The sequence below is a fragment of the Mustelus asterias genome, unplaced genomic scaffold, assembly GCF_964213995.1.
Source record: "Mustelus asterias unplaced genomic scaffold, sMusAst1.hap1.1 HAP1_SCAFFOLD_106, whole genome shotgun sequence".
In the NCBI taxonomy this organism is placed as follows: Eukaryota; Metazoa; Chordata; class Chondrichthyes; order Carcharhiniformes; family Triakidae; genus Mustelus; species Mustelus asterias.
The window spans coordinates 837521-862465 of record NW_027590150.1 but is presented as its reverse complement, the minus strand read 5'-3'; the positions used below and the strand labels follow the sequence as shown (position 1 = coordinate 862465).

Below are 24945 nucleotides of genomic sequence, written 5' to 3'. Positions count from 1 at the left end.
TCCCTTCCCATTCCCACACTTACCTCTGGTGTCTCCAGAGGCTTGGCCTCTTATTTCTTATCAACATATTCCCATCAGTGACAACATCTGAAAACAGTGTCAGTTTTCACATTTACTCTGTTAAAGAGACAATATAAATGTAGAGTGTTGTTATTGTCTGACAATGATAGATCAGGAATATCACAAACATTTTAAATGTTCATTCCACATTTCTATTTCTTCTCAAAGTCTCAGTCTGGAACAGATCCCAATTTAACACCAATCTCTGACTTGACATCACATTTCCAATATTCACCGTTGTTCTTCCTGACTCTAAACCCAGTTGTAAAGGAGTTTCTGTTCTGCCTCCAGGACCACTGAATCATGGAAGAGCGTGGCTGGGACACATTTCTTACACACCTCAGCTTACACAGCCACATGTTCAGTCCGGGATGTCACTAAAAGCAGCAATGACAAACGCCAAATTCTACAATCATTTGTGAACTCGCTGGTGTCTCAGAAGGTCGGATAACTGAATGAATCCCTTCCCACACTCAGAGCAGGTGAATGGCCTCTCTCCAGTATGAACTCGTTGGTGTCTCTGAAGAGTAGATGACTGAGCAAAGCTGTTCCGACATACAGAGCAGGTGAATGGCCTCTCCCCAGTGTGAACTCGCTGGTGTACCAGAAGGTCGGACAACTGACTGAATCCCTTCCCACACTCAGAGCAGGTAAATGGCCTCTCCCCAGTGTGAACTCGCTGATGTCTCAGAAGTTGGGATGACTGAATGAATCCTTACCACACACAGAGCAGAGGAATGGTCTCTCCCCAGTGTGAACTTGCTGATGTGTCAGAAGGTGGGATGACCGATTGAATCTCTTCCCACACACAGAGCAGAGGAACGGCCTCTCCCCAGTGTGGACAAGCTGATGTGCTACCAGATGCTTCTTGCTTTTAAACCTCTTCTCACAATCAGAGCATTTAAAAGGTCTCTGATCACTGTGTACAAGTTGATGGTCAGTGAGATGGGATGACTGAGTGAATCGCTTCCCACATACAGAGCAGGTGAATGGTGTCTCCCCAGTGTGACAATGATAACGTTTTCTCAGCTTTGGGTAATTGAAACTCTTCCCACAGTCCCCACATTTCCACAGTTTCTCCATGATGCCAGTGTCCTTGTGACTCTCCAGATTGGACAATCAGTTGAAACCTTGTCCAAACTGTATGGTTTCTCCTTGCTGTGAATGATGTGATGTTTTATCAGGCTGTATAACTGGTTAAAGCTCTTTCCACAGTCAGTTCACTGGAACACTCTCACTCGGTGCTTTTCCAGTCAATTGTTTCAAAACTTTCAGTTTGAAATCCTCAGACAGAAACAGAGAAACATTTCTCATTCCACATTCAAAGGTTCACAATATTCAAGCGCTGATGAATCAAGTGAGTAGATGTTGGATGTCATGTTTGGTTTGATGTTCTTGTTTGGAATTCCTCCCTTTCTCATAGCCTGTAAAAGGAGTTTATAAAATGAATCCTCGTAAGTACAGGACAGAAATTCTAAATAGACAATTCTGATGCTGTGGAACATCTTTTCCTCGCTTGTTCACTTATGGGCTGAAGGACCTCTTTCTGTGCTGTGTGACTCTATGACAGCAAGTCCAGTTAGCCCCAAGACCTCAGTGCCTGCTCACCCACATTGATTCCCAGTCACAACAAAAGCAGAAACTGCTGGAAACTCTCAGCAGGTCTGACAGCATCTGTGGACAGAGAATAGAGCCAACTTTTCGAGTCAGGATGACCCTTCATCAGATTTCAGCATCTGCAGTACTTTGTCATGATTTCCAGTCAAGCGGAATCTTGATTTTGAAATTATCAGTCTTATATCCAAATACCAGACACATTGATAGCTGAAATAATTTCCCACAGACAGAACAGCTTCTTTACACATTCAAAGGTCAATGATCTTGATGAATCGACTGAATCTAGATACAATGTTTTGAATTGTGAATTCTCTCCTCCGAGTATCCTGTAAATACATTATTGTCAGTCCAGGTTAGCAATCCACCATTTTCGGTTTTTATTTCAGATTTCTAGAACTCACAGAATTTTGCTTTTAACATAGAAATGCATAAAGCTCTGTCCTGCTGCTGGTATTGCCCCCTATAAAGATGGCAGCGCCCTTGCCGGAACATTGCCCCTTATAAAGATGGCGGCCGGCGAGCCCGGCCCGACACCGAGAGAACAACCGTCTCGGTCCAAATGGGGGACCGTTAGATTTTTACTCGAACTTTGCGAGCCGAGTCCGGTGGTAATGAAATCTCTCCACCCACCGGCTCCGTTCCCCATCCACACTGGGTGTTTTATTTCACCCGTTGCGAAAGCCACACGACCGCCTCGCCCTTCCATCAAGCTGCAGCACCCGCACCGCGCATGCTCCAATCACAACCTAACAGTGCGCCTGCGCAGCAGCTCCCGCAGTGAATGCTGGGCAATGGCTCTGCCATTGGATTGTACCTTTGTGGACACAGATTGGAACAACAGGGACAAGACCATTCATCAGCAATTCACACACTGGTCATGTCTGCCATGTCCTTGGTTATTGGTCACATGTGGTCAGCACTGCTGCCTCACAGCGCCAGGGACCTGGGTTCAATTCCAGCCTCAGGTTACTGTGTGGAGTTTGCACATTCTCCCCGTGTCTGCGTGGGTTTCCTCCCACAGTCCAAAGATGTGCAGGTTAGGTGGATTAGCCATGATAAATTGCCCCTTTCATGTTGGGGCATGAGATTACAGGAATAGGGCCTGGATGGGATCGTTGTCGGTGCAGGCTTGATGGGCCGAATGGCCTCCTTCTGCACTATAGGGATTCTATGATTCTGTGTGTCAAATTTAGTGCTCTGAACATTGTATAATTAAAAAGTAAGCATGCAACCTATTTTGCCAACAGAAATCGAGTACAATGTTGGTAAATGTGAGGTCATCCATTTTGGTAGGAATAACAGCAAAATGGACTATTTTTTTTTATTGTCACATGTTTTAGCATACAATGAAAAGTATTGTTTCTTCTGCGCTATAAAGACAAAACATACCGTTCATAGAGAAGGAAATGAGAGAGCGCAGAATGCAGTGCCACAGCCACAGCTAGGGTGCAGAGAAAGACCAACCCAATGCAAGATAGGCCCACCCAAAAGTCCGACAGCAGCACGGGAAGAAGCTGCTCTCGAGTCGGTCGGCACGCGACCCCAAGACCTCTGCATCCCCCTCCCGATGGAAGAAGGTGGAAGAGAGAATGTCGGGGGTGCGCGGGGTCCCCAACCATGCATTTAAATGGTAATAAATTGCAGCATGCTGCTGCGCAAAGGGACCTGGGTGTCCTTGTGCATGAATCACAAAAAGATGGTTTGTCAGAGCCACCGGATGATAGTCATTAAGGCACGCTGCCCTGACTTTTCTTTGGTATCGGGATGATGGTCCTCTTCTTGAAGCAGGTAGGGACCTTAGATTGTTGTAATGAGAGGTTGAACATGTCTGTGAATACCCTTGCCAGCTGTTCCACGCAGGACCTCAGTGCTCATTGGGGTACCCCGTCTGGGCCAGTTGCTTTCCATGGGTTGACTTTTGAGAAGGCGACTCTGATGTCTGCACTGGTGACCTAACATACAGAATCATTCGAGGCTTCTGGTATGGAGGGTGTGCTCTCGCTGACCTCTTGCTCACAACGGGCATAGAATGTGTTGAGCTCAGTGGGGAGGGGTGCATTGGAGCCGGTGATTTTACCTGCCTTAATCTCGTAGCCTTTTATGTCTTGCAGACCTTGCCATAGTCGACGGGAATCCATGTGGATAGCCTAGGATTCTAGCTTGATCCGGTACTGTCTTTTGGCATCTTTGATCGATCTTCATAGATCATATCTGGCTGTCTTGTATAGGTCAGTGTCGCCTGACATGAACGTCTCAGATCTAAACTTCAGCAGACAGTGGATATCCCTGTTCATCCATGGTTTCTGGTTGGGAAACACATGGATTTGCTTCTTTGGCACGCAGTCTTCTACACGCTTACTAATGAGTCAGTTACTGTGGTGGAGGACTCATTCAGGCTGGTCACAGAGTTTTTAAATACTGACCAATCTACTGACTCTAAGCAGTCTAGTAGGAGATCATCCGATTCCTCAGACCAATATTGCACGACTTTCTTTGGCAGATTCTCCCATTTCAGTTTTTGCTTTTAAGCTGGGAGCAGGAGCACAGACGTGATTTTCCAAGGTGTGGACTGGTGATAGAGCAGTAGGCATTTTTGATATTTGTATAGCAGTGGTCTAGGATGTTTGGGCCTCTGATGGAACAGGAGATGTGTTGCAGGTACCTTGGTAGAACACCCTTGAGCTTGGCCTGATTGAAGTTTCGGCTACGATGAACAAGGCCTCAGGACAAGGCCTCGTCTCAAGGCTATTTGTGGTGGTGTATATTTCATCCAATGCCGTCTTCACGCCTGCGTGGGGTGGGACGTAAACTGCTGTCAGGCTAACAGAGGTGAACTCCCATGGAAGGTAGTCAGGGTGGCATTTTAGCGGCGGGTATTCTAGGCCCGGGGATCCAATGTAATGATAATGCAGTCAATATCTCGTGCACCATAACCAAAGTTTGGGTCTCATTTGATAGCGAGTGAGTCATGGTCTATTGATATAATATATTCCAATTCTGTTATTTGTCACTCTGCCACTTACTATTTGACAATAACATGCCTGATATTAAAATGTTACTGCATTTTACAACTGCAGGTCCTGGGGCTGATTGGAATCTGGTGTAACAATGATAATCACAAAGATCGGTTCCAGTGTCGCTGAGGTCATTTTGCCTGCAGGTAACCTGACATTAAGGGAGACAAGAGGCCCAACAAATATTTGCTTGTAAGAGGAGGACAAGATGTAAGGGGGCAATGATAGTTTGAGGTTTGTGTGTTATGCTGAGTGTCACTGGGAGGTGAGTGGTAAAATAGGAATGCAAACATCATGGCAGAGACATGTGTTACTGACCCTGCTTGACTGAGAGCTGTTATGCTCAAGGGGAGAATAATGAGGACATGGGGAACTCCAGAGATTTCTGATATTGAGGTGTACCTGTGAGAGGAACTGAAAATAATCAGTTCCTTCTCATGGTTATCTGCAATTCTTGAGTTACAGTCACATGGGAAACAGATCTGACAGCTCATCAAACCCAATATTTTGATCTTCTGTTTGAGACACATTGTGACTGAAAAGATCAAATGTTAAAACCTCAGGAGAGAAACATTCAGAATGTCACAAAGACGAGTGAACTGTCAATTAATCCCATTTACCATCGTTCTGCCAAATTCCCTCTGCAAGTATTTATCCAATTCTCTTTGAAATTTACTATTAAATTGGGCAGCACGGTGGCTGGGCAGCACGGCGGCACAGTGGTTAGCACTGCTGCTTCACAGCGCCGGGTTCAATTCCCGGCTTGAGTCACTGTGTGGAGTTTGCACGTTCTCCCCATGTCTGCGTGGGTTTTTCCGGGTGCTCCGGTTTCCTCCCACATTCTGAAAGACGTGCTAGTTAGATGCATTGACCCAAACAGGCGCCGGACTGTGGCGACACGGGGAATTTCACATAACTTCATTGCAGTGTTAATGTAAGCCTTACTTGTGACTAATAAACTTTACTTGAAATCTGCTTCTAGCACCTGTCAGTTTGTACATTCCAGATTGCATCAAATTATTGTGTAAAAAATCATCCTCATCACCCTCTCCAGTTAAGTTGTCAATTATGTTAAATCTCTGTATCCCCTCTGTGTACAGACTCTCCTGCACCTGGGAAACAGTTTCTTCCTATCGACAGACCCTCCAATACCTGAGAAATAGATTCTCTCCATCGACAGACCCTTCTGCACCTGGGAAAGTTTCTCCCCATCGACAGACCCTTCTGCACCTGGGAAAGTTTCTCTCCATCGACAGACCCTTCTGCACCTGGGAAAGTTTCTCTCCATCGACAGACCCTCCTGCACCTGAGAAATAGATTCTCCCCATCGACAGACCCTCCTGCTTCTGGGAAACAGTTCCTCTCCATTGACACTATCATAAATCGTTTGTCATTTTAAACGTCTCTATTAAACCTCCCCATCACGTACCCTGATCTAAGACAGAAAAACCCATGTTTTTCCTGCCCTGAAGAATCATATGGACTCAAAATGTTAACTGTTTCTCTCTGACTTGCTGAGTTTTTCTGCTTTTTTCCCTGTTTTTCCTTCTATAATCAATCAGAAACCCTTCATGATGTTGAACATCTCGATTAAATAGGAACACAGAGACTGAGAGAGATCCAGAGGAGAGACAGAAAGACAGAAACATTGAGAGAGATTTAAAAAAACAGAAAGATGAGGTGGTCAGGGATAAAAGCTGAGAAACAGAGGAAACAAGCAATACAGAGAGAATGATATACAATATAAGGGAGCGGGCAATCAGTTCCTGGCTATGGGGAGCAGAGGGAACTCAGTGACTGATCCACAAATACAGCTCGTTATATCCGGGAATGGAGACTCTGAACAGAAATAACAGACTCATTTGTAAATGTCACTGCAATGTGATCCTGTGTGACTCTGCCCTGTCTCTGTGGATGGATATAGGCCGCACTGATACATGTTCTCACCAGATTGTGGCCCCTGGATTTATTTTTTGCCCAGAAGTGAGATGCGCGGTTTGCAACCGGCAGCAGAGAAACAGGAAGTTGTATTTCCTGAGAGTGAAACAGGCGACATCAGTTTGAGATGTTATCACCGTGAATATTCTTCCTGTCTGTGAGGGTGAACTCACTCTGACAGCATCAAGAACAACCACACAGATTGCTGCCGCTCTCAGCATTACATTCACCTCCATTCCCATGTTAAACAATAAACAAAGATTATTTGGGTTTTTAACAGTCAATGAATTGGGAGATGGACTGAGGGTCATCACTGGGAGAGATGAGGGGAAATTATAGAAAGGAATGAGTTTCCCCCAAAGAGGGTGATCAGAAAATGAGAGTGAGTCAGGGCCTGTCAGAGGAAGTGGGAGAGAGAAGTGGGGCGACAATGGCCTCGTGGTATTATCGCTAGGTGTTAATGCAGAAACTCAGCAAATTTTCTGGGGACCCAGATTCGAATACCGCCATGGCAGATGGTGGAATTTGAATTCAATTCAAAACATCTGGAATTAAGAATCGAGTGATGACCATGAAACCATTGTCAGAAAAACCCATCTGGTTCGCTAATGTCCTTTAGGGAAGGAAATCTGCTGTCTTTACCCGGTCTGGTCTACATGTGACTCCAGGGCCACAGCAATGTGGTTGACTCTCAGCTGCCCTCTAAACAAGGGCAACTAGGGATGGGTAATAAATGCTGGCCAGTCAGCGGCACCTGTGTCCCACATATGAATAAAAAAAACAGAGAGAGAAGATTGAGTCTCTGTAAATTCGATGTTGTCTCAGACAGAGAAGAGAGATTGAAGGTGTTTGGTGCTTTTTTAGAGAGAGATAACCTGAGAATAAAAAAATTAAGTGAGTTTCAGCACTATCTGACATAAAAAAGTTAAATGAATGAGTGTCTGAGAGAAAGATAGAGGTTAAGTGACTGAGACAGTATTTGAGAGAGAGGTTAAGGGAGTGAAAGGAGCGTGTTTAATTGAGTGGTGAGGTGGAAGGTAAGTGAAATGAGTGTCTGAGAGGAGAGCGATGTTAAGTGAGTCAGTATCTGACAGAGGAGAGATATTAAGTGAGTACCTGACAGAGAGGAGAGATATTGAGTATCTGACAGAGAGGAGAGATATTGAGTATCTGACAGAGAGGAGAGATATTAAGTGAGTATCTGACAGAGAGGAGAGATATTGAGTATCTGACAGAGAGGAGAGATATTGAGTATCTGACAGAGAGGAGAGATATTAAGTGAGTACCTGACAGAGAGGAGAGATATTGAGTATCTGACAGAGAGGAGAGATATTGAGTATCTGACAGAGAGGAGAGATATTGAGTATCTGACAGAGAGGAGAGATATTAAGTGAGTACCTGACGGAGGGGAGAGATATTAAGTGAGTATCTGACAGAGAGGAGAGATATTAAGTGAGTGAGAAGAGGTTCACACAACTGAGGATCACTGAGAATAATCCAAAATAAGGAGATCACCCAGAAAACTACCAATAGGAATCTTCAGCTGAACACATCATTCATTCTTAAAGGGACAGTTGGGGCTTGATGCTGTTCAGTTTCCAGTTAAAGGGACAGGCACAGCTTCACTCTTCTCTCTATTCTGTTTATAATGGTTAAAGGTTGATAGCAGTGAGGTTTATTTAAAAGGACAGTGTGTGGGAAGCCACATCAATAAAACTGGGAATTCTTGGACACGCTGTAGCTCCTTTTTATCTGGGAATCAAATTGTTGTCTAATTGTCCCAGCAGATAACAGGTTCCTTTGAACTCTCCAGCTGCTACTTTAATGCAGACTTTAACCAATTTATTTTAAGCTGGTTTCTGTTCAATAAACTGTCACTGACAAACAAACACATTGAAATATTTTTGACTTTTCTGCTTTTTCAGTCTGGAAATCTAATCCTGCCGTTTCACTCTCAGTCAGGAACAGATCCCAGTTTTGCACCAATCTCTGATTTAGCAGCATGCTTCCAGCATTCACTGTTGTTCTTCCTGACTCTAAACACAGTTGTAAAGGAACTTCTGTCTAGGAGCGCTGAAACATGGAAGGGAGCGACTGAGGTTCTTGCACATCTCAGGATTAAACCACACGGGTACTTTGCTGTCGTGAAGAGAGATGAGGAAGAGCAAAGTGCTGTTTGTCCCTCTCTGTGACCCTGAAGGACTGCGTCCTGTTTGCCATATGATCCTCCCCTTGTCCTTTCTGAGCTCCAGCCTGGTGATGTGGGGTCAGGCGGGAAAGACAAAAATCTACAACAATTTTAAAAACAAAGCTGGTATATTTCATATTTATTCAGAACATTAAACCTCAACGGATGAAGACTGTCAGAGTGAACACGATTCAGTCCTGGATATGATTACCAGCATCAATAAGAGTAGAATCCAAACCTTGCAGTCCCTTGTGAACTCGCCGGTGTGTTAGCAGGTGGGAGGACTGAATAAATCCCTTTCCACAGACATTACAGGTGAACGGCCTCTCCCCAGTGTGAACTCGCTGGTGTTTCAGAAGATCAGATAAATGAGAAAATCCCTTCCCACAAACAGAGCAGGTAAACGGCCTCTCCGCACTGTGAACTTTCTGGTGTGTCAGCAGGTTGGATGACTGACTGAATCCCTTCCCACACACAGAGCAGGTGAACGGCCTCTCTCCAGTGTGAACTCGCTGGTGATTCAATAGATTGGATGAACGAGTGAATCCCTTCCCACACACGGAGCAAGTGAATGGCCTCTCCTCACTGTGAACCTGCTGGTGTGTCAGAAGGTTGTATGAACGGGTGAATCCCTTCCCACATTCAGAGCAGGTGAACGGTCGATCCCCTGTGTGGAGCTGCTGGTGAATCAGAAGGTTGGATGAATTAATGAATCCCTTCCCACAGTCTGAGCAGGTGAAGGGCCTCTCCCCAGTGTGAATTATCTGATGGTTCAATAGGGCAGATGGGCGGCTGAATCCCTTCCCACACACACAGCAGGTGAATGGCCTCTCCCCAGTGCGAGTATATTGGTGCGTCAGCAGATCCTTTTTATTTTTAAAGCTCTTCTCACAGTGAGAACAATTAAAAAGTTTGTTATCAGAGTGAACAAGTTGATGTGTCTGCAGGTGGGGTGACTGAATGAATCCTTTCCCACACACAGAGCAGGTGAACGGTCTCTCCCCAGTGTGAATACGTTGGTGTGTCAGCAGATCCTTTTTGCATTTAAAACTCTTCTCACAGTCAGAACATGTAAACAGTCTCTCATCAGTGTGAACAAGTTGGTGTGTCACAATGTGGGATGAGCGAGTGAATCCCTTCCCACACACAGGGCAGGTGAACGGCCTCTCCCCAGTGTGAACCCGTTGGTGAGTCAGAAGATTGTATGAATGGGTGAATCCCTTCCCACAGACGGAGCAGGTGAACGGTCTCTCCCCAGTGTGACTGCGCCGATGAACTTCCAATTGTGATGGGAAACCGAATCCCTTCCCACAATCCACACATTCCCACGGTTTCTCCATGGTGCTGGTGTCCTTGTGCTTCTCCAAGTTGGATGATCAGTTAAAGCCTGGTCCACACACACAACATACATATAGTTTCACCCTGCTGTGAAAAGTGTTATGTTTCTTCAGGCTGTGTAACTGGTTAAAGATCTTTCCACAGTCAGTTCGCTGGAACACTCTCACTTGGGTGTGTGTTTGTCCCGATGCTTTTCCAGTCACACTGATGTTAAATTTCTTTGCCCACAGGCAGAACAGACAAATATTTCTCCTTCCACATTCAAAGGCCGATGATATTCAGCTCCTAAGGAACTGAATGACTTTGTCAGATGTGATGTCCGGTTTGAGTTTTCCGACTGCCGTTCCTTCACTTCGAATATCCTGTAAAAAAGTTTAGAAAAGTCATCACTGTCAGAACTGGATAAAAATTCTGAACAATTCCAGTTTCTCTGGAACATTTTTTCCTCTCTTGTTCCCCCAAATCTGTAAATCCCCGTCCCACACACTCTCCCTCCTCCCTGGGCTGAAATCCAAACCCATCTCCACCATTTCTTTCCTCCACTCCCAGTTTTCTCCCACCCTCTCCTCTGTCTGGGTTCAGTTCATGATGTGGTTTTAAGACTTGATGAGCTGTAAGTATTCGCATTCCAACCATTATTCTGTAAATTGAGTTTGTGTCTTTATATGCCCTGTTTGTGAACAGAATTCCCACTCACCTGATGAAGGAGCAGCGCTCCGAAAGCTTGTGGCTTTTGCGACCAAATAAACCTGTTGTACTTTAACCTGGTGTTGTTAAACTTCTTACTGGGTTCAGTTCTCCAGCTCCTGTCTGCAGACTGACAATAAAACCAATGGGTCTTATTGGGGGTGTTGGGGCCTCCAGCGGGTGTTTGTGAATCCTTCCCGCCCTCCTCCCAGGGTTTCCTTCCTTCCCAGAGATCAGAGTCCTCATTGATTTGAGGCCAAAGTGTAACCTCTTATTTATTGTCCCCCTCCCCCATCCTCTGATGTGAACCATCCTCCAGTGGCTGAGCCAGGATGGGGCCGTTAACCTGGGCCTGTTCCCGGGAGGGAGGGAGGGAGAAGCCCCGCAGCTGCAAACCAGGGAGCTGACAATGATTCTGAAGGGTTTGCGGATCCACAAAGTGTTTCCAAATCCTCCCAGCCACCGCCTAACGCTGACTCCGCTTCTCCGGGACAAACAAGCGCCAAGGACAGCAATGACACTGCGCATGCTCCACACAACACAATGCCCAGGGACTGATTGACGGCAGCTCCGGACCAATAGGAAGAGGGGGCGGGACTGGAGGACCGAGCGGGAGCGGCTGGTCCTCCAACCAATCAGAGTGAATGAGAGGCGGGGCTGAGCCCGGATCTCCCTCATTGGCTGAAACTCTGCATCATTGTGAAAGCTGCTTTGTGTCAAACTCCAGGAGAAAACTGGACCTTTCTGTTTGTGGCTTCAAACAGATGAGCGGAAAGGAAGGGATCTGGAAAGCAGCAGACACCAGGTTATTCTGGGAGAAATAGGATCTCTGCAATGTCAGGTTTCACACAGCACACGGGCAGCCTGTGGTTTCACCCTGGATGGAGAATCTCCGAATTGCATCATTCAAATCACTCCATGGAATTCTCAGGAACCACATTGTTTGTTTGGAGAGGAAGGCTTGTAGTACAGTTAATGAAAAGCAGCACACAGCTAAACACAGAGGCCCACACACTCTCTCCCGCAGTCACACACAAACGGACATCTTCTCAACGCACAGAAACCCACGTATATCAACAGGTACATGCACAGAGGATATACGCAGATTTACTCCATGATACACACATGGATACACTTACTCACACACAAATATACACACGGGACACTTACTGTCCTTTGGGGCGGACAACGCTCACCCATCTGTCTAATATTCGGGATAAAGCCACAAAGTTCAAGAAATTTCAGGAAAAATGACCCTCCAAGGACAACGAGCAGTCTTGACCATCCAATATTCGACCTTCTTCTCTGAAACAGAATCTTACATTCAGCACAGAAACAACAACAAACACTAACATTAAACATTCCGTTCCCACCCTATGTTATCAGGCCCATTTGGAGAAAGTAGACAATGCAGAATATCTCAGGATAATTGCAGCCACTAATTTTCCTTTTGTAATTACAGAAATGCTCATCCTCTCATATTGATCATCTAGTTGTTGAAGGAAATAGTGATCGTCTCGTTATTGAAGGAAATTCTAAGACAGGTTAGAAGGAGAAAAAAAAATCTAATGTTATTGTAACTCTGCAGTCCAATATTCCCTTGGCCCTAATCCTTGCTGCTCTAATCTGATAGGATTAGATATATTGCACAATACCTAGCAGGTGCCATTGACATTGTACATCTTCACTATCAATAATACTCCGAACTTAGTATCATCCACAAACTTACTAACCATGCATTGTACATTCACATCCAAATTTGTTTTGATTTGATTGGATTTATTATTGTCAAATATATACAGTGAAAAGTATTGTTTCTTGCGCGCTATACAGACAAAGCATAACATTCATGGAGAAGGAAAGGAGAGAGTGCAGAATGTAGTGTTACAGTCATAGCTAGGGTGTAGAGAAAGATCAACTTAGTGCGACGTAAGTCCATTCAAAAATCTGATGGCAGCAGAGAAGAAGCTGTTCTTGAGTCGGTTGGTATGTGACTTCAAGATTTTATATCTTTTTCCCGACAGAAGAAGGTGGAAGGTGGACACTGACCTACACAAGAAAGCCAGATACGATCGAAGGAGATCCATCAAAGATGCCAAAAGACAATACCAGACCAAGTTAGAGTCCCAGGCTAGCCACACCAAACCCAATTATGGCAAGGTCTGCAAGACATAACAGTCTACAAAATGAAGGCATGTAAAATTGCCGGCTCCAACGCACCCCTCCCTGATGAGATCAATGCATTCTATGTCCGTTTTGAGAAAGTGGTCAGCGAGAGCATGCCCTCCACCCTGGAAGCCCTGGATGAACCTGTATCTGGGGTCACCACTTCAGATGTCAGAGCAGCTTTCTTGAAGGTCAACCCACGGAAAGCAACTGACCCAGGTGGGGTACCCGGAAATGCACTCAGATCATGCATGGATTAGCTGGCAGAGGTATTCACAGACATCTTCAACCTCTCTTTACAAGAATCTGAGGTCCCTATCTGCTTCAAGAAGATGACCATAATCCCGGTACTTAAGAAAAATCAAGCAGCATGCCTTAATGACTATCGGCCGGTGGCTCTGACATCCATCATTATCAAGTGCTTTGAAAGGTTAGTCATGGCACAAATCAATTCCAGCCTCCCAGACTACCTGGATCCACTACAGTTTGCCTACCACTGCAACAGGTCCACAGCAGATGCCATTTCCCTGGCCCTGCACTCAACCCTGGAACACAGAGATAACAAGGACACCTATGTCAGACTCCTATTTATTGACTACAGCTCAGCCTTCAACACTATTATTCCCAAGAAACTCCTCTCCAAACTCCATGGCCTGGGCCTCGGCACCTCCTTCTTCGACTGGATCCTGAACTTCCTAACTCATAGACCACAATCAGTAAGGATAGGCAACAGCACCTACTCCACGATCATCCTCAATACTGGTGCCCCACAAGGTTGTGTTCTCAGCCCCCTACTATACTCCTGATACACCTATGACTGTGCGGAAAAATTCCCCTCCAATTCAATTTTCAAGTTTGATGATGACACCACCGTAGTGGGATAGATCTCAAACAATGACAAGACAGAGTACAGGAATGAGATAGAGAATCTGGTGAACTGGTGCGGCAACAAAAATCTCTCCCTCAATTTCAACAAAACAAAGGAGATTGTCATCAACTTCAGGAAGCGTAAATGAAAACATGCTCCTTTCTACATCAATGGGGATGAAGTAGAAAGGGTCGAGAACTTCAAGTTTTTAGGTGTCCAGATCACCAACAATCTGTCCTGGTCCCCCCATGCTGACACTATAGTTAAGAAAGCCCACCAGCGCCTCTACTTTCTCAGAAGACTAAGGAAATTTGGCATGTCAGCTACGACTCTCACCAACTTTAACAGATGCACCATAGAAAGCATTCTTTCTGCTGTATCACAGCTTGGTATGGCTCCTGCTCTGCCCAACACCGCAAGGAACTACAAAAGGTCGTGAATGTAGCCCAATCCATCACGCAAACCAGCCTCCCATCCATTGACTCTGTCTGCACTTCCTGCTGCCTCGGCAAAGCAGCCAGCATAATTAAGGACCCCACGCATCGCAGACATTCTCTCTTCCACCTTCTTCCTTTGGGAAAAAGATACAAAAGTCTGAGGTCACGTACCAACCGACTCAAGAACAGCTTCTTCCCCACTGCTGTCAGGCTTTTGAATGGACTTACCTTGCATTAAGTTGATCTTTCTCTACACCCTAGCTATGACCGTAACACTACATTCTGCACCCTCTTCTTTCCTTCTCTATGAACGGCATGCTTTGGCTGTATAGCGTGCAAGAAACAATACTTTTCACTGTATGTTAATACATGCGACAAAAAAAGATCAAATCAAATCAAAGAGGGTATGCCCGTGGTGCGTGGGGTCTTTAATTATGCTGCTGCCTTGCCAAGGCAGCGGGAAGTGTAGGCATGGATGGGAGGCTGGTTTGCGTGATGGATTGGGCTACATTCACAACCTTTTGTAGCTTCTTGCTGTATTGGGTGAATAACAAGGCTCCCAACACCGACCCCTGAGGCACGCCACGAGTCATAGGCCTCCAAGGATATGAAATACATTCAGGGCCAGAAAGGAGAAGTTTGTTTTTCAGAGTGGAGGGAAGCTTTCAGCAGTGTGACCCCCAGGGCTCAGTGTTGGCACCATTGCTCTCATTGATACATATTCATACCTGGACTTGGAACACAGGACAGAACTTCAATTTTTTCACAGGATTCAAAACTCAGATATACGGGAAATAGTGAGGAGGATAATAAAACTTCAGGAGAACACAGAGAGATTAGAAGAAATGGAAATATAGATGGAGAGGTTAATAACAAACTTCAGGAGGACAGAGACTGGGGAAAATGGAGATGTAGGAAACAGTGAGGAGAACAGTAACAAACTTCAGAAGGTCAGAGAGACTGGCAAACCTGGCTGACATATAGCAGATAGAACGTATATATCATACTGCTTGGAACATCTTACATCCTTAACAACTCTGGGAACATTGTCTGTATGATCAGGATGGTGCTACATAAAGCCAATGGGAAATTGATTTAGAAATAGTCTAGGGAAGAAAGCAATAGGGGAAACAGCAGTGAGAGAAACAGCAGTGAGAAAGGACACATGAACACAAGACTGAGGTTGGTTGACTGCTGGAGCAGTAAAAAAACTGGGTGACATGAAATATCGATCATTAATAGTACTGGAATAAATGTGTCTTGAAGACAATTAGCTAAAAAAATGATTAAAATACATGTGCGATGTAATAAACATGGAATATACAAACAAAGTGCATTTATTGTGTTTTCCTAGCTGAGGGTGCCAAAGGGTCTGCAGTTTCACAATCAACACTGTTACGGAATGTTTTACACCATTTTTCAGTGCCATTGATTTATGTCGGTAAAATCTGTGCATTTCTGTGTTGATTATATGGGAATAACAGCAATGTTTTGGGATTAAATTGGAGACACGACTATCAAAATGTCAGCAATCAGCTATTTTAATATAGGGACAGTTAACACTCCTTTGAAACGTTTTGATTGTTGTTCAGGTGCTATAAAAATGCAAGTAATTTCCTGTAGAAAAAGACTGAATTCCCTGTCTGAGCTCAGAACAGATGATACAGTCACACAGCAGATTGACCACTCAGCAGCTGAATGTGGGAAGAGAAGCACTCGATCATCCCATTTACTGACAGAACAGCTGTTGGAGAGAGACCACTCACATATTTCACGTTAGTGAGCTCGTTTTGTTATTTTCCCAACTGTTCACACTCCAGATTAAGGCTTTCATGCATGGACAGCATATTCTTACGGGAGAGACGCTGTTTAAATGTTTCAAGTTTAAAGTTTGTTTATTAGTGTCACAAGTAGGCTAACATCAACACTGCAATGTAGTTACTGTGAAAATCCCCTAGTCGCCACACTCCAGCGCCTGTTCAGGTGCACTGAGGGAGAATTTAGAATGGCCAATGCACCTAATCAGCACGTCTTTTGGACTGTGGGAGGAAACCAGAGCACCCAGAGGAAACCCACGCAGACACAGGGAGAACATGCAAACTCCACACAGACAGTGACCCAAGCCAGGAATTGAACCTGGGCCCCTGGTGCTGTCAGGCAGCAGTGCTAACCACTGTCCCATGTATAGGTAGAGATTCACTTGTTAATCATACCTGCCGAAATATTAGTGAGTTCATTTGTGACTATCATGGATGTTTAGAATTATTTCCACCGTTTTGGTGATTCTCGATTTCTGACAGTTCCAAGCCCCCTTCTTTGAACTTGGATAATGGACCTTGCATTTTAATTTCTATGTTCCCTAATTTTATTAATGGTCCTTCAGCCCCGTTTTTCACATTATAATCAAAGAGAAATCTCTCCAACTCGATTTTCAAGTTTGCTAATGAACCACAGTAAAGCCAAAGAAAAGCCAAGCAGTGTGCCTTAATGACTATCATCCAGTGGTTCTGATATCCATCATTATGAAATACTTTGAAAGGTTAGTCATGGCACGAATCAATTCCAGCCTCCCGGACTGCCTGGATCCACTACAGTTTGCCTCGCACCGCAGCAGGTCCACAGCAGACGTCATCTCCCTGGCCATGCACTTAACCCTGGAACACCTAGATAACAAACACACCGATGTCAGACTCCTATTTATTGACAGCTCAGCCTTCAACAACATTATTCCAACAAAACTCATCTCCAAACTCTGTGGCCTGGGCCTCGGCTCCTCCCTCTGCGATTGGATCCTGAACTTCCAAACCCATAGACCACAATTAGTAATGATAGGCAACAACACCTCCTCCAAGATCATCCTCAACACCGGTGCCCCACAAGGCTGTGTTCTCAGCCCCCTATTACACTTCTGATACATCTGTGACTGTGTGGTCAAATTTCCCTCCAACTCGATTTTCAAGTTTGCTGACGACACCACCGGATGGTGGGTCGGATCTCAAACAATGATGAGACAGAATACCGGAATGAGATAGAGAATCTGGTGAACTGGTGCGGCAACAATAATCTCTCCCTCAATGTCAACAAAATGAAGAAGATTGTCATTGACTTCAGAAAGTGTAGAGGAGAATATGCCCCTGTCTACAGCAACAGGGACGACGTAGAAAGGGTCGAGATCTTCAAGTTTTTAGGTGTCCGGATCACCAACCTGTCCTGGTCCAACACTATAGTGAAGAAAGCCCACCAACTCCTCTACTTTCTCAGAAGACTAAGGAAATTTGGCATGCCAGCTATGACTCTCATCAACTTTTACAGATGCATCATAGAAGTCATTCTTTCTGGTTGCATTACAGCTTGGCATGGCTCCTGCTCTGCCCAAGACCACAAGAAACTACCAAAGATCGTGAATTAAGCTCAATCCATCACGCAAACCAGTCTCCCATCCATTGACTCTGTCTACACTTCTGGCAAAGCAGCCAGCATAATTAATAGCCCCACGCACTCCGGACATTCTCTTCTCTTCCACCTTCTTCCGTCAGGAAAAAGATACAAAAGTCTGCAGTCACATACCAACCGACTCAAGAACAGCTTCTTCCCTGCTGCCATCAGACTTTTGAATAGGCCTACCTTGTCTTAAGTTGATCCTTCTCTGCATCCTAGCTATGACTGTAACACTACATTCTGCATCCTCTCCTTTCCTTCTCTATGTATGATATGCTTTGTCTATATAGCGCAAGAAAGAATACTTTTCACTGGATACTAATACATGTGGGAATAATAAATCAAATCAAAAAACTATTTGTTCTGTTCAATGGCGGGGTGTTTACCCAGCATCGCTAGCGGCGGTGAATGTCTCCTATCAACACGAGAGCACTGCGCAGGCGCAGTACTGCCCCTTGTCTGGAGCATGCGCATTGGGAGTGCTCGGGAAAGGAAGTTGCTTCTTTCTTGTCTCTGCAACGGGTAAGGTAGCGGCGTGTCCGAGCGATCGTAGGGCGCAGGGGGGTGATCGGAAAAGCTTTATAAATACCAAGTGAAAGCATTAAACCCCGAATAAGAAGCTCGAGGCCAGCCCCGCGGTTGTCCGGAATCACACTGCTTCCAGCCGTTACAGACCCTGGTTAAACAGCCGCCATCTTGAGAGGGGGCAGTGTGCAGCGGTGCGCATGCGTGGACAGCCCTGTCAGCAGGAGGAGAGTATGTTGCTCAGAGTCTGACAGCTCAGAAAGAATGATCCTGTCTGTGCCAGCCAGCAAACAGCTAGCTCGCATTTTCCAGCACTTGATCCATGGCCTCGTGTGCTGTGGTATTTCAAAAGCCGTCTACATTGAATACAGGAGTTGGGACGTCTTGTTGAATTTGTACAAGACATTGGTAAGGCCACACTTGGAATACTGTGTACAGTTCTGGTCACCCTATTATAGAAAGGATATCATTAAACAAAAAAGAGTGCAGAAAAGATTTACTAGGATTCCAATGGGACTTGATGGTTTGAGTTATCAGGAGAGCTGGATAGACTGGGATTTTTTTCTCTGGAGTGTCGGAGGCTGAGAGGTGACCTTATAGAGGTCTATAAAATAATGAGGGGCATAGATCAGCTAGATAGTCAACATCTTTTCCCAAAGGTAAAACTAGAGGGCATAGGTTTAAGGTGAGAGGGGAGAGATACAAAAGTGTCCAGAGGGACAATTTGTTTCACTCAGAGGGTGGTGAGTGTCTGGAACAAGCTGCCAGAGGTAGTAGTAGAGACAGGTACAATTTTGTCTGTTAAAAAGCGTTTAGACAGTTACGTGGATAAGATGGCTGTAGAGGGATATGGACCAAACGTGGGTAATTGGGACTAGCTTAGTGGTTTAAAAAAAGGGCGGCATGGATGAGTTAGGTTCCTGTTTCCATGCTATAAACCTCTATGACTCAATGACATACTTTTTACTTGTGAGATTTCCTGCCTCTACCACCTTTCCTCTGTTTCTCTCTCCACAGATTCTGACCAGAATTCTCTGGCCATTCATGCCGTGGGATTCTGCATACCTGCTGGCAGCACACCCCCGCCCATGGGTATCCCACTGGCATGGGGTGATGTTCATGGGAATTCCCATCGACAGCAGTGGGACCAGAGAATCCTGCTGCTAGCAAACATCGCGTCTTTTCCCGTCCGCGGGAAACACACTGCTGGGAGGCCGGGGAATCTTACCCACTGTCTGACCTGCTGAGTATTTCCAGCATTTTTTGTGTTTATTTCAGATATCCAGCAGCTGCAATATTTTGCTGGTATTTTATTGTAGGCATTGCTCACAGAGGCAACTTTAGAAACAAGATTGACCAATTATGAAACAAAAACAAAGAGCTGGAAAATCTCAACAGGTCAGACAGCATCTGTGGAGATGGAGCCAAAGTTTGAAATGTTGGCTCTGTTCTCTCTCCACAGATCAGCTCCTCTGATCCTTCTTGGGGGTGGAGTTTGAGGGATTGGAAGATTCTGTCAAGGTTCTGGTTAGTGATGGGTAAATAAAATCCCTATACTTCACCTCCTGCCTCTCCAACATCTTTCTCTCTCCTCCCATAGATCCAATCGTCATGTGTAGACCCACACTGGTTGGCACCTCCCTTCCCTGAAGGGCATTGGTGAACCAGTTGGGTTTTTGTGAAAATTGAGCAGTTTTCATGATCACTTTTTCCTCCTGCTGGCCCCACAAATTACCACATTCATTCAGCTCAATTTCTCAACCTGCCTTTATGTTTTTGTGAACTCTCTCTCACTCCCTTTTTTTTGTTTTAAATCACAGGATTGTAGAAGAGGAGGATTTACAAGCGGAAAACTCAAATCAAACATCACACCAGAATCTGAGAATCGTCCAATTTGTCATAACCTGAATATCATAGGACTTTCAACATGGAAGGAAAAAGCACCATTCACAGTGGAGAGAAACTGTACACGTGTTCTGTGTGTGGACAAAGATTCAGCCAATCATCTGCCCTTTTGAAACACCAGCGAGCTCACACTGGAGGGAGGCTGTTCATTTGCAGTGTTTGTGGGAAAGGATTTACTCGATCATTTACCCTTCTCAGACACCAGCGAGTTCACACTGGGGAGAGGCCATTTACCTGCTCTGTGTGTGGGAAGGGATTCACTCAGTTATCCTGCCTGCTAACACACCAACACACTCACACTGGGGAGAGGCTGTTCACCTGCTCGGAATGTGGGAAGGGATTCATTAATTCAACTAATTTGCTGACACACCAGCGAGTTCACACTGGAGAGAGGCCTTTCACCTGCCCTGCATGTGGCAAAGGATTCATGAATTCATCCAACCTGCAGAGACACCAACGAGTTCACACTGGGGATACTCCGTTCACCTGCTCTGTGTGTGGGAAGGGATTCACTCAGTCATCCCATCTGCAGACACACCAGCGGGTTCACACTGGGGAGAGGCCATTTACCTGCTCTCAGTGTGGGAAGGAATTCACTCAGTTATCTCACCGGCTAAGACACCAGCGAGTTCACACGGGGGAAAGGCCATTCACCTGCTCCGAGTGTGGAAAGGGGTTCACTCAATCAAATGACCTGCTCAGACACGATCGAGTTCACACTGGGGAGAGACCATTTACCTGCTCTGAGTGTGGGAAGGGATTCACTCGGTCATCCAACCTATTGGATCACCAGAGAATTCACACTGGGGAGAGACCATTTATCTGCTCTGAGTGTGGGAAGGGATTCACTACCTCATCCAGCTGGCAGGGGCACAAGCGAGTTCACACTGAAGCAAGAACTTTGACCTGCACCGAGCCTGGGAAGGGAGTCACAATCTCATCCAGCCAGCAAGGACACCGGAGAGTTCAGACTGAGGGAAGTCCAGTTACCTGCACTGAGGGAAGTTCAGTTACCTGTACTGAGGAAAGTTCAGTTACCTGTACTGAGGGAAGTTCAGTTACCTGTACTGAGGAAAGTTCAGTTACCTGTACTGAGGAAAGTTCAGTTACCTGTACTGAGGAAAGTTCAGTTACCTGTACTGAGGGAAGTTCAGTTACCTGTACTGAGGAAAGTTCAGTTACCTGTACTGAGGAAAGTTCAGTTACCTGCATTGAGGAAAGTTCAGTTACCTGCATTGAGGAAAGTTCAGTTACCTGTACTGAGGAAAGTTCAGTGACCTGTACTGAGGAAAGTTCAGTTACCTGTACTGAGGAAAGTTCAGTTACCTGTACTGAGGAAAGTTCAGTTACCTGCACTGAGGGAAGTTCAGTTACCTGTACTGAGGGAAGTTCAGTTACCTGCACTGAGGGAAGTTCAGTTACCTGCACTGAGGAAAGTTCAGTTACCTGTACTGAGGAAAGTTCAGTTACCTGTACTGAGGGGAAGTTCAGTTACCTGCATTGAGGAAAGTTCAGTTACCTGCACTGAGGGACGTTCAGTTACCTGCACTGAGGGAAGTTCAGTTACCTGTACTGAGGAAAGTTCAGTTACCTGCATTGAGGGAAGTTCAGTTACCTGTACTGAGGGAAGTTCAGTTACCTGCATTGAGGGAAGTCCAGTTACCTGCTCTGAGTCTGGGAAGGGAGTCATTCAGTCATCCAGCCAGCAGAGATGCCACAGAGTTCGCACTGAGGAAAGTCCAGTTACCTGCACAGAGTCTGGGAAGGGATTCATTCCATTATCTAATCTGCTGACAGACGAGCGAGACGACACTGCTGAAAGACCTTTGAAATGTCCAGACAGTGGGACTTGTTTTCAAAGTTCTGTGGAATTGGTGTCCCATCAATGTGTTCACACTGACGAGAGACTATTCAGGTGCTCTCACTGTGGGGCTGCGTTCATGCGATCGTCTGACCTCACTGAACACCAATGCACTCACTCTGGGGAAAGGCTCCTCACTTTCCCCAAGTGTGGAAAGGGATTCACTCAGTCATCCAACCTGCTGACACGCCAGCAAGGTCGCAATGTGAAGAGGCAGTTCACTTGTCCCGAGTGTGGGAAGGGATTTACCCAGTCAACCAACCTGCTGAGACACCAGCGAGTCCACACTAGAGAGAGGCCATTCCTCTGCTCCGAGTGTGGGAAGGGATTCACTGAGTTATGCAACCTGATGACACACCAACGGGTTCACACTGGGGAGAGGCCCTTCCTCTGCTCAGAGTGTGGGAAGGGTTTTATTAATTCCACCAACATGCTGCGACACCAGCGAGTTCACACTGGAGAGAGGCCGTTCACCTACCTCAATTGTGGGAAGAAATTCACTCAGTTACCACATCTACAGAGACACCAGCGAGTTCACTCAGGGGAGAGGCCGTTCCCCTGCACTGTGTGTGAGAAGGGATTCGCTCAGTTATCACACCTGGTAAGACACCAACGAGTTCACACTGGGGAGAAACCATTCACCTGCTCCCAGTGTGGGAAGGAATTCACCCAGTCAAATGACTTGCTGAGACACCAGCGACTTCACACTGAGGAGAGACCATCCATGTGGCTCTGAGTGTGGGAAGAGATTCACTCAGTTATCCAGTCTGCTGAAACACCAGAGAGTTCACACTAGGGAGGTGCTGTCCATCTGCTCTACATGAGAAAACGGATTCTCTCAGTCATCCTGCCTGCTTCGATTCACCAGTAATTTCACATTGGACAAAACCCTTTAAATGCCGGGACTGTGGGAAGTACAATAAATGTTCCTGGGAACTGCAACATCTACATGTTCATACTGATCAGATACCATTCAGGTGCTTTCACTGCAGATGCGTCCAAGAAATCATTTCAACTTACTGTACACCGGAAATTTCACAGTGCGGAGAGCCTCCACCTGCCTTGAATGTGGGAAGGAATTTGCTTATTTATCCCATGTGCTGAGATACCAGCGAGTTCACAATTAACTACAGTGATCAGACTTTGCTGTTGATCATGTTCAGGATTGAATCATGTTAATTGGGGTCTGTTTCTGCTGACGTTAGTAAACCCCACCCTAGTTATAGGGGCTGATCCTCTTGCTAAAAGTCAAATAAGTCAACTTTGCATCAAATAAACTTGTATTCTTTTTACTATCTCCGACATCAAGTCAGAAGGTCTCTCCCCTCCCCTGTCTCCTCCATCCTCACCTCCAACAAAAAGTGTGAGGAGCTCATGGAGCTTCTCTGTCACTAAGATTGAGACAATCTGATCAGCTGCCTCTGCTGCGTCCCTCCCTTCCACTGGCCCATTGGGCTGAACGGCTTCTACAGTTTCCCCTTGTCTGAGCCCTGAACCCACATCTTCCCCTAGTTTCTCTCTCATATCCCTTCATGCCCATCTTGTCCATCAGACCCACCGTGTGCTCAAAGGGCTGAATGGCCACCCTCTGTGCTGTAACAATTGGCCATCAACCCCAAATTGCTGATCGCCAAACTTACCCACGTAAACTGGGATTGTTCTCACTTTCCAGGTGTTACCCTGACTCTATTAAATATTTGAAATGGGAAACTAGCAAACAATGGTGTGTGGGTTTGTTACTGACATATTGACAGAGGTTGATTGTCAGGATGGACATGAACAATCATCACACGGTGTGAATGGTCGGAGCTGGAACTTGGGCTTTGTACCCTATGGTGAAATTTTTCAGAGTGAGGTAGGGGGAGGGGGTGGGGGGCGGGGAGGAAGGAAAGTGGGGTTGGGGTTATAATCAGATCAGCCATGATCATATTGAATGATGTAATAGCCTCGAAAAGCTGGGTGGCCTGCTCCTAATTCGTATGTGCATATGTACTTTTTCAGAGAATCCCTACAATGCAGAAGGAGGCCATTCTGCCCATTGAGTCTGCACCGACCACAATCCCAACTAGGCCCTATCCCCACTTACCCATGCTAATCCCCCTGACACCAGGCTCAATTTAGAATGGCCAATTAACCTAACCTGCACATCTATGGACTGTGGGAGGAAACCGGAGCATCCAGAGGAAACGCACACAGACACGGTGAGAATATGTAAACTCCATACGGACAATGACCCAAGGCCGGAATTGAACACGGGTCCCTGGTGCTGTGAGACAGCAGTCCTAACCACTGTGATGACCTATGGTAGGATCTCATCCTCACTTTCCCACATTCAAACAAAGACTAACTGAGAGTCCATCTGTAATGGCAGCCAGATTGTCCACAATCCCCCGCGCTGTAGAAACTGTTCTATCTGCCGCAGGCTGGCCGGGTGGATGGCGCATGCTCAGTCATTGACAGGTCACAATACCCGAGTGATTGATGGCAGCTCCGGACCAATAGCAAGAGGGGGCGGGGCTGGAGTACCGAGCGGGAGCGGCTGGTCCTCCAACCAGAGTAAATGAGGGGCGGGGCTGAGCTCTGCATCATTGTGAAAGCTGCTTTGTGTCAAACTCCAGGAGAAAACTGGACCTTTCTGTTTGTGGCTTCAAACAGATGGAGCCCTGTGGGTGCGGAGCAAACAGATGGAGCCCTGTGGGTGCGGAGCAAACAGATGGAGCCCTGTGGGTGCGGAGCAAACAGATGGAGCCCTGTGGGTGCGGGGCAAACAGATGGAGCCCTGTGGGTGCGGAGCAAACAGATGGAGCCCTGTGGGTGCGGGGCAAACAGATGGAGCCCTGTGGGTGCGGGGCAAACAGATGGAGCCCTGTGGGTGCGGGGCAAACAGATGGAGCCCTGTGGGT

General features: G+C 46.1%; 2 protein-coding genes across 5 annotated transcripts in view; both read left to right on the top strand.

The window, feature by feature from the left end:
* The window catches only part of LOC144484402 (uncharacterized), a 529373-nt gene that overhangs the window by 76038 nt on the left and 428390 nt on the right, over positions 1-24945 (top strand). The gene's annotated exons all lie outside the window — the stretch shown is intronic.
* LOC144484415 (uncharacterized) lies at positions 20204-23169 on the top strand. Its single transcript, XM_078202951.1, has 3 exons — positions 20204-21185; positions 22441-22574; positions 23035-23169. Exons 1-3 carry the CDS (start codon positions 20204-20206, stop codon positions 23167-23169), a joined length of 1251 nt encoding a protein of 416 aa, XP_078059077.1.

Coding starts and splice junctions, on each gene's coding strand:
- LOC144484415 (XM_078202951.1), top strand. CDS start 20,204: ATGGAAGGAAAAAGCACCATTCACAGTGGAGAGAAACTGTACACGTGT. Junction 21,186..22,440: donor AGTTACCTGCACTGAGGGAA/GTTCAGTTACCT, acceptor TCCTCTGCTCAG/AGTGTGGGAAGGGTTTTATT. Junction 22,575..23,034: donor ATCTACAGAGACACCAGCGA/GTTCACTCAGGG, acceptor CTTTCACTGCAG/ATGCGTCCAAGAAATCATTT.